At 39.4% G+C, this 10,724-nt stretch overlaps 1 protein-coding gene across 1 annotated transcript; it reads left to right on the top strand.

The window, feature by feature from the left end:
• Window positions 1-326: 326 nt before the first annotated feature.
• fgf17 (fibroblast growth factor 17) lies at window positions 327-5,993 on the top strand. Its single transcript, XM_079366557.1, has 5 exons — window positions 327-582; window positions 676-712; window positions 928-1,105; window positions 2,740-2,846; window positions 5,581-5,993. Exons 1-5 carry the CDS (start codon window positions 551-553, stop codon window positions 5,869-5,871), a joined length of 645 nt encoding a protein of 214 aa, XP_079222683.1. The 5' UTR covers window positions 327-550; the 3' UTR covers window positions 5,872-5,993.
• Window positions 5,994-10,724: the final 4,731 nt, after the last annotated feature.

Here is a 10,724-nt window from a genome sequence, read left to right as displayed (position 1 = left end):
GACATCTCTAAGAGTTTTACGTTATTTATTCGTTTGCATTTTGTTTGGCTAATCTTAAATCAATTGAGTGTGTTCTTTTTTTATCGCACATCTGCCTCTCCTATTAAATCATCATTAGGGGTCGCGTTGCTGCGCCCACCCACCACAGCCTGCAGATTTCAGGGAGGGGACTGTGTGTCTCTACATTTAACCAGTGAGCAGCCTGATCCCGGGGAGACAGAGGGCTTTTTCAAAACCTGGACTAAACCCAAGCAGAGCTGCACGAAGCCGCCCGAGGGGTCCCTGACAGTCTGACCCGGGGATGTGGGAGAAATTCTGACCAGCTTCTTCGAAAAGGATGGATGTGGTTTTGACGAGCTGCGCGGATCTTCTGAAGAAGTCCTCACCTCTGAGTCAGCTGGATCAAGTTTTTGATAAGTGTGAGGGGATATACTGCTATTAGAGACTCTACTGGTTTGGATGGACAGGTTAGGAGAGCTGGATTTATTTACCGCATTCTTGTGGGATTTATCTGCCTCAAGACTCCTGATCGGATGAACTAAAAGGGAGGATGTATGGAATAAACCAGCGCTGTATTTACATGTAAGGCGACTTATCAAGCTGATATTGACACATAACTAACATTAAATTACTAAATATGATCAACTCATCGTATGCTTATTGTCCTTCCTGCAGATCGTTTCATTTCTTCGTGCTGTGGTGCCATGCTCAGGTAAGCACATTAACCTTCACCTTTACTTCAGTAGGAACATGTAAAGTTATACATTGAATGCTTAATAATAAAGTGGATATTATTCCCTTTATTTGTTTAGAAGTTTAAGGAATTTAGAACTTGTTATACAAATTGGCTCATTCGATTTATTTTTTTAAATATCAGATTAGAACGAAAAAAATTATGCATTTCATTTTTCCCTTTGCATAAAAAAGGGGGAGAATCACCCGTCTCCTAATTTTAAGCAGTATGTGAGGACGCAGGGCGCAGTGACGGACCAGCTGAGCCGCAGACAGGTCCGGGTGTACCAGCTCTACAGCCGCACCAGCGGGAAACACGTCCAGATTCAGGGCAAAAGGGTCACCGCCACAGCTGAGGATGGGAACCTGTACGGTAAGAGCTGAGCCCGCGTCACCCTGCTACAATGAGCTGTGTTCGGTTTTATTTTGAAAGGCCCGTTTCACCATGAAGGAGATACAGAAAGATATGTGTTGATTAAAGTTGGATTGGACGAGTCCCAGTGATTGTATTCATTTTTACATAAATACCACTGAACTTTGATAACACAGAATAATGTTTAAAATCGTCCCCTTTATTCTGAAGATATTGAGGGAGAAAATAATCTGAACGTTTCTACCTGTTTCCCAACGACTCTGAAAGAAGGAAAACTTAACATCATTGATGTTAGTTTGTCTCTGAACAAAATCACAGAAAAAACAACTCTTATCCAAAAAGACAAAAAAAATATTTTTTTTCGTATTAGTTTCTTTAATTTCTGAGGCAAAAACATGTTCATGACAATGTGAAATAATTGGAGGTACCATCAATATAAAGACCTACAAATAGAACTCATCATGTAATATGAATAGTTTTTTACATCTTGTAAAAGTGAAGTAAGAAGAGTTTTTTATTTCCAGATCTCTGTTTGTGCCTGTGCTTTTTAAATCCAATATATCAGCTATGATTAAAAAAAACTGCAAAAAGACTGTAATCTATCATTAAACATGGCAAACATACAATCAGTACTGGATCAAAAACCTTGATATCAACATACTAAAATAAATGAACATTTTTGATCAACCCTATAAGGAATGAATAAACTCTGTGAATGTAAATGATATACTCTGTCTGAAAGGCGAGGGCCTTACACACACAAGTTTAAAGACCTGTAATGAAGAAGTGAGTTCAGGTGAAGTTGAGTGTTTTATGTTTCATCAAAATGTCTCGTTATTGTCGTCTCTCTAAACTTATAAAGCCGCTCCTCATTTTGGCCCACTTTTTGATTTTTGCTCAAATGTCAGCTTTTAAAATAGTATCACCTTTAATACATTCCAGAAACATCTGCAAAGATTCATCAGGTGAAAATTCAGTCTGTTCTCAAAGCCCCCGCTGGGCTCTGACGTCCTCAGGGCAAACCCGCAGTTTGACCTCCAGTGGTCTCGTCCCTCCCTCTGTGAGCCGCTCTCAGGGCTGTATGTTAATTCAGCTCCCTGCTGCATCCATGAAACCATCGTCTGGCAAATTAACAGCTGATTAGGACCACTGCTTTGTCTGTAAAGCTCCAATACACAAGGCTGTTGTGATGCCAATGGCCATCATTGACCGCAGGACAAATTCAATTCAGAATGTATATTCTGCTCTTTAATGTGGCGTGAAAACATTTGTGTAATCATTTGGTGTTAGAGATTTAAAGTCAGAGAGGCTTAGCTTATTAACTCAACAGTTGGTGCTGTCTGTAGTTTCTGCGCAGAGGACTTCAGTGAGATAACAGGTTGATTTGTTTACATGTATTAAATGCAGATAAGCCTGAAAGTAACTGATCAGAAACGCTACAGAAGAAATTGAAGCATCATGTCGAGAGGAAATGAATAAAGTTCAGTTTTGACTAAAATCAAGTGAACTTCCATACGACACAAAACTCCTTACAGCTTAAAAGCGTTTGTTGTTTTTTAGAAGGTGATGTTTCTGTGTTTCTTTTGCATTCAGCTCTTTGACTCTCTCTCTCTCTTGATTTTTTTCCCCTGCAGCTCGTCTGTTCGTGGAGACAGACACGTTTGGCAGCCGAGTGAGGATCAGAGGTGCAGAGAGCGGGCGCTACCTCTGCATGAACCGGAAGGGGAAACTTGTGGGGAAGGTAGGATCTTCACAAACATTTATAGAAACTATTTGACACCAAGAGGACTTTACTCGATGCTTAGATATCTGAAAAGTTTGGAGTCAGTACTTTTCGTAGAAATGAAAAAGCAGCTTTTAAGATGGTAAATTAAGCAACCTTTTTTTTTTATTATTTAAAAACAATCTTAAAGGTTCACTATGTAGATTTGGTAGTGAAATTAGAAAGTTGGAGAAGTGAAAGAATTCTATGTATTCTGAACTGAATGCACAAACTTTAAAGGAGAGTTACGGTATCACTGATGCGCCCCCCACAATAACTTCTCATGTAGTATTTTATCTTCAGACATTGTTCTAGAGACCAGATATTCCTGTGAGGACACTTTGTGTTCAGAGTTATGAACATACACAGAATCTGTACATGTCTCCAACGTTCACATATACCAAAACTCTAGATAATGAATGCAAACTGTACAGGGTCAAATATTGAAGTCTCACTTGAGAATAGAAAACCTCAGAGTCAAGTGATACAAATATTCGGCGATACGTCTTAAAAAAACAGACCAAAACCATGTTCTTTCCCTTGATTGTGACTCTGTGTATAATGTTTTACTTTAAGCTAAATCTTTATTTAGCTTTTCATCAGCAGAGAGACAAGTGTAAAAAAGATGAGTGTCTGGATTATTGGATTTTAAAACCAGCTCTCACCTGAAATATAACATGGGGAATTCAAGCCCCTTTTCTTATACATGGGAATGTTGTGCACTTCGCCCTCCTGTGTCTGTAACGGGTATTACAACAACAAGAACAGAAACAATTGCAACCTTCCTTATTTTTTTTAACCATTTAGAAAATAAAATAATTTAAAAATAACATCCCTATAAATGTTTTAATATTTACTTAACTAAAAAATAGCATTGCATGTGTTCTACGGATGAAAAAAAGATTGTGTAGGTGAAAAACGGAGGGAAAACTCTTGAAATAGAAAAACACAACAAACCTTTCCCTCCTCTTGCGTCTTGAGGTTTCGGGGATGATTTGATAGGCACAACAGGTGTTTAAACCAGATCTCATTCAGGCAGACAAAAAGCTCTCTGTGTCACTAAGAAAACATGCTTAAGTACAACCCTTTCACTTCAGAGCTTTTTCAGAGGGCTGTGCCTGCATGGCTTCACCTTATCAGATCTCACATCCACTAAAACAAACACTTGCAGCTCCCACACTGAAGCTTCACTTCATTGCCATTGTGTTCTCATAACTTGTCCGTCATCCCAGGACATGATGTGCTGGAAACAAGGATCCCTCAGCGGACTCAGTGAGTGTTGCTCACTCTTATTGGCTGACAGCGATGAGGGGAAAGTTCCCTCCCATCATGCACCAGTCATAAGTCAACTCTCAGCTTCCTTCATGGAAATGGAAAACACAGAATCGAACATCTGGCTGTCATGACAAGTCATAAATCTTTTTGTCATCATGGTGGCATCCCCGCTTTTTTTAAGAACAAAGCTTTTCTGATGAGCTCGATGACGCTCGAGTGAGCAACTGTGGCTAAAACTTTCATTTAGTTTACATTTGATTGCAGTGGATTATTCAGGTCATACTGCACCCAAACTACAGTTTTAGTTCCTAACTCATCAGGCTGCATCTCTTATTTTCTGTTTTAAAACATCAAAAAATCACTTTAATGTTGACTTTTCATTTTTTATGGTACACAGTGAAGGATGTTCTTTGATGATCAAACATTAGCTGTAACATTAGCTGGAGTGAGAAATACTGAAGCAGCATGTTCTTTATTGATTACATTCACCTTTACCTTCATAAAATCAAAGTCAGGTTATTCCTCTTAAACATAAGAACCCTTATTAAATTTGTTGACTTGAGATGTAATGACTTGGATATCACCATTGCTGTATAATGTAGCGCAGTTTGATATTCGCCAATTACGGCAATTACAGATATACTTTTCCATTATGTGCAGAAATAAAGACTTTTCAATGTTTTAAACTTTGCTTTGCGTGATTAAGAAAAGGCGTCATCACATAGTTTGTCTGGCTCCATTTTTTTTAATCTAATACTCTTTGCACTGCAGCACATGCTGCAAAGCATCACAGATGAGCAGACTCTGATCCCGAATCTGCTGAAAACATACCCTGATGTAACGTTTAAAAAAGAAGCTACTGGGAGGAACTTTTAGTTTGAGTGGGTTGTGGTGACTCCTGAGGACATTGTGCTACCGTTTTTGTCCCTTTTCTTCTCTGGTGCTGTAAAGGTGAAAGTCCTGTTTTTTGAAGAAAAATCTGCACTTCCTGATTTTTAACAGTCAAAGATATCACTCATCGTGAATCTCTACTGTGGGAAAACTTCAGCAAAGGCTACTTCAGTAGCCTTCTTCTTATGCTACTTCATCTGACGCCTACCCGGCAACAGCCTTAAAAAATCAGCAATGATCAGTCCTTGCTTTAGTAGCTCACACAGAGGCATCTGATTGAGAAAGTAGTCTTTTGAGTACTTTTGCATTGTCAAATTGAAAATATGCATTACACTGACAAATGCATATAAGTTATTCAGCTCAAAAATGTTTGCATACCACTTTAGTAAACGATGAATTTACCCCTTTCAGATTGGTTCTGGTTACCAGTTTGTCTGTAGTTTGTTGCAGCAGTTCTTTTTTTTGATTTGTATTTGAAAGAATAACATGCAAACTTCCTGAATTGAATGTGCAATAAACTAAAACTGCTTTCTTTGTTCTCGTGCAGCCAAACGGCCGGAGCAGGGACTGCATCTTCACAGAGAAAGTACTGGAAAACAATTACACAGCCTTCCAGAATGCCAAGTATGAGGGCTGGTATGTGGCGTTCACCAGGAAAGGGAGGCCCATCAAAGCCTCGAGGACGAGGGAGAACCAGAGAGAGGTCCACTTCATCAAGAGGCTGCACACGGGCCCGCCTCCCTTCCCCAACACGGACCAAAGCAAACACTTTGAGTTCATCCGATTTCCGTCCACACGTCGAGCAAAGCGGAACAGGAAATCACGTACTTCTTCCTAGCACGCAGAGACAGCAAAGGACTGATGACAGAAGTGTGACATAAGGAAGACACAGATGCAGTTTTATTTTTGTATATTTTTGATAGGTATAATGTGGTTAAAAAGCCATAAATCTAAAGTAATATTGCTGTAAAATGATCACATGTAAATACTGAAAGAGAGTAAAGAAGATGGGTTATATTTAATCCTCCTTTGTGTGTGTGTGTGTGTGTGTGTGTGTGTGTGTGTGTGTGTGTGTGTGTGTTGACGATGACAAGCTGCGATTAATGATGGTAACAAACTGCTGCATCACAAAGGCCAAACTTTATCAGATTAAAATCCCAAGGCTGTGACAAATACTTTTCCTTGGCTAAAACAATCATGCCTTTATTAAACGCAGGGTTGGTTTCTCCAGATACACTTTCTAAGATTTGGTTGAAATTGTCTTTCGTTCCTGACATAAATTAATAACTCATGTTCTCCTAACAAGAAAGAAAGAAAGAAAGTCCATCATCTGTAGCAGCTGTAAGCCTGTAAAAACTTTCACCAATGACTGCCACGAGGTAACAATCTGATGAACCAATCACACGACTCTGTGTCTCCCTGCTCGTCTGGCTCATGCGACACCGATGACAGAGTTCATACTTTGAGTTTGTCGTTGGCTGTTGTGTGTCGTAAAAAAGTAACTTTTTCTTATGTTCTTCTTGGTTTAGTAACTTCAGGTCGAGTGTTTCACATGGGTTTTTTTTAATGTTCTGGGTGAATTCTGAGTCCTGATTGGCCACAGGATGTCCAATAATAATTTTTGATAATGGACAAGATATGTTAAGATCGATATATTTACCAGAGCAGAAACCTCATTTCCTTAAAACTTCAGATGCTAACAGATGGCACTGATAGTATTGTCTATTATTCAAACCCTGAAGTGTCATGAAGGGAATAAGAGAAAGTTTTACAGAACTCCCAGAACTGTCTAATACGCAGGTTGCTACTTACACATCGTCTGTTGATTCCTGATACTGGAGCCTGTTGGGCATGACACTTGATGCACGCTAAATAATGCTGAACACTTGTGGAAAATCTGTAGTAATGTCATGGTGCTTGCAGTGATTCGGTTTTAAAGCTGATTTGATGGCAGCTAACTGTCTGCAACAGCGTCAATCTATCAATCAGAACTCAAAACAGTAGAGAACAGGCATTTCATTTAAAAAGTACGACGATCATTGGGGCGGCGCTAAAGATTTGTTTCATAACATTTTGAGGTGTAACTCATAAATTTAAGCTATCAGTTTTGTAATTGCTGAAACTAGTTTCTGGTTAAACTGATTATTCTGAAAGGTTGTATCAGAAGAGCAGCCATCTGCCTGAGTGAAAATGATGAAATGGGAAACCCTGAAAGACATTTCCTATATATATATATATTAACATACAGAAATCATAAAATTAAATGCTCTGATAGGAAAAAAGGAAATGGAAACTGTGGCTAACGTTTGCTGTGTACGAGCTGGGTGGGATGGCTCTTCGGTGCTGTCTTAAAAGCGTGACTCTTTGTTGTGTTAGCAGCTGCTATGATATGATGGCAGTTAGCTGAGGACCGAGCTGAAGGTGAAATATCAGGCCGAGGGACTGAAGAGGATGAGAGATGAGATTCCTTCATCAACAACCTGCACAGAGGTTCTGTGGCGTTCAGTCTTGGATCTGTCCACTCGATGTTATGACGGATCAGAAGGCTATTTGGACTTCAGCCAAACAATGAAGCTGTTTTAATGAAGTTGGCAGAGGAGGAAGACAGAGGCCTTAAAAAGATTTAACAATGACTGTAGGAAATGTGGCCGAGTTTATTCCAATGTAATGAGATCTATTTTTGACGTGCTGACAGGAAAACATTTGATAACAGGTCAGTGGGAACACTTTCTGCTCCACATGAAAAGTATTAAATGCCACCAACTCAGTGAGAAATATTTTAATTAGAAGACATCTGTCACTTGCTTTTGCCAAATTGCTTTTGATGGGCTCCACTCTGTTTTGACAGATAAGCAGGACTTAAAAGATCTCGTTAGACTGAAACAAAAGTTTAGACTAATCCTCCTGACCCTATGACACTCATCTATAACGCTGATATTGACGTATATCCAAAGGGATCTCAGGGGGCCTGTTTCACTGTCACTTGTTACACTGGTACTGATCAAAGCCGTGACGGGATGTGATTTCACTCTTTTCACCGTGATGATGAGTAAAGTTGGTTGAGATCTTGACTTATTTAGCATTAAATTTAATGCTGGTTTTCTCTTGATAACGAGTTAATTTATCGATATGTGAAATGACTTTGAGGACCTCATTATAACACGAGTGTTCAGTGGTGTTTAGAGTCTGCTGGGGTCCTTGGCAAAAATTTATAGGGGGGTCCTCCAACCAGTGTTCGTCACCATTATGTCTGCCAGCCGACAATTACCTCTCTTCCTCTTTCTTTTTTTGCTCTAATCATCAGATAATTCCTCTGCCTTTTCCTTCTGAGATTTTCATTGGCAAACTCAGCAGGGCAATGAAAATGAGAGCTGTCAGATGGGGCCTCCTAAGGCAGGTTTCCTACTGTCATTTTGAAATTTGCTCATATTTTGCCACTGCTGCAGTCTGATGCCTCAAGCAGTTGCCTGACATGGCTGTTTCCTAGCTGTGCCTCTGCCAGCGTAGTTATCCCGAGATAAACGAGTGGAGATCTTAATAAAATAAATGAAATGTACTCTAATCACAGAAAAAATTAGTAAAAGTAACACATGGATGACTGTCCTATTAGGGCTTTCGTCTTTACTTCCACAAATTTTAAAATTTCAATTATTTATTGGATTTATTTGAAGCTGAATTTTGCCACCATGTTCTGAGTCTTAACCAAAACTCCTTTTCCAATTTATCTTCTACATTTTATGTCTGAGAGGACTTCAAGGCAGAATGAGTGACAAATTACACATACATGTAGATATAGCAGAAATCAAGTTTCAATTTATATGCAGTGTGAAGCTATGAATTAGCCAAAGTGTGCTAACATTAGCCTGCTAACACAACAATGCAGGACACAGGAGACTAATAACTATTTTATCTGCTGCTTGTGCTTAATGGTGGTGTGTTCATATTGATAACTCCTTCGTGTGACCTCGAGTGGAGAGGGGTTGGAGGTGTCACTAGAGGAGAGCGGAGACGTCAGAATAGCGGAGGTGTTTCCAAACAGCAGTTTGTTTTGGTTTCAAAGGCGATATCTATACTGGATCAAAAAGTCGCACATCCTTCCTTTATGTTGTATTTCTAAAAAGATATCATTGATATCATTAATTATTTGTGACTCAACTTATTATTTCAAGCATAGACTGCTTTTTTTGGTTTACAACAATGTTTGGAAAAGTCTTTGTCCGGCAGGACTTAATAAACAAATAACTGTTCTACAGAGACAGCACACACACTACTTAAACTGTAGATTGAGATCAATAAAAACCGCAAACCTATTCACATGACTGCCAGCTTGCCGCAGTCTTCTCCAGGACTAACTCGGCAGTGATGTGATCCTCTGATGGTCAAATATCTGGGATTAGAAACTTATTCATTTTACTTCAGTGATGGTGCACTGTTGACACTTACGAAAGATTTATTTTTTTTGCAGGTTGCTTTTTCTTTTCTCTTTTCTCTCCTACAGATTTTTCCTTCATTTGTGATTTAATCCCAGACTTGTTCACTCCCACAAACTGCACAAGAACCTAACTTTGCTGAATTTGTAGTCAGGATTAATGATAATCAGAAGGCAAGGTAAGGAAAATGTATTTATAGAGGCCATTTAAGCAAAAAGGCAATTCAAAGTTCCTCACATAAGACATCGAGAGCCTCATGACAAAGGGAAACAGAAACATTTAAAAGGTATTATCTCAAACAACTTAGCTCAGGCCTTCATGATAAGAGTCAAAGTTACAGTTGGCATGTTTTATGTCCTTTAGGGAAGGAAGCTGTCAACAGGAGTTTGATCCAGATAAAAAGAGCATAGACGTGTTTGGTTCTGAGACAGAGAGCAGACCTGTCCCGATGACCTCAGCGGTCTGGATGGTACATTCAGAATCTGAAGGTCGATAACGCATTGTGTCAAAAAACCATTCTCTGCTTTATAAACTGAAAGTCTGTTTTAAGTTATATTCACTGACAGACTGGGAGCCAGCGTAAAGACCTCAGAACTGGAGTAGAGCTGAAACGATTCCTCGAATAAATCGAATAATTCGATTACAAAAATTCATCGAGGAATTTTCGCTGCCTCGAAGCTTCGTCAAGTTTTTTTTTTTTTTTTTTGCGTCATCAAAACTTTGGTATGAGTATAAAACACGTTTAATGTAGCTGCAGCTCCCTGCTCCTCTCTCTGACACACAGCGCTAACACGCACACGCGCACACGGACACACACGCGCGCACACGCGAGCGCGGCGTGCCCCTTTTAATTTTTAGTCAGCACACAGTTGATCCGTGATCCATACGACCCAGTCAGGAACACGTGATCCGGTGAAACAGTCGGCTTTTCTCCGTTCACTCTCTCCGTGTTTGCAGCTAACATAACGATAGCAACGTCCTCACAGTCTCTGTCATAGACGCGTCTCTGGTCTCTATAGTCTGTGAGCGCGCTGAATGCACGCGCTGCAGGAGCAGACAGAGATACACTTTTAATAATATACAGGCTGATTATATGAAATGTCTAATGTCTTCAAAGCTAAATCAAGACAGAACTTGTTTGTGGAATAATAATTTAGCAAATATATATTTAAAGTTTCTCAATTTCCTTATCTGACATAATGATTGATTCTGTGATTGATTCAACAGAACATAATGCTTTCTCTATTAAATGTACTGTAAC

Source organism: Symphodus melops (genome assembly GCF_947650265.1).
Source record: "Symphodus melops genome assembly, chromosome: 1".
Lineage (NCBI taxonomy): Eukaryota > Metazoa > Chordata > Actinopteri > Labriformes > Labridae > Symphodus > Symphodus melops.
Note: the sequence above shows the minus strand (reverse complement) of the source record. Positions and strands in the feature narration are given on the sequence as shown.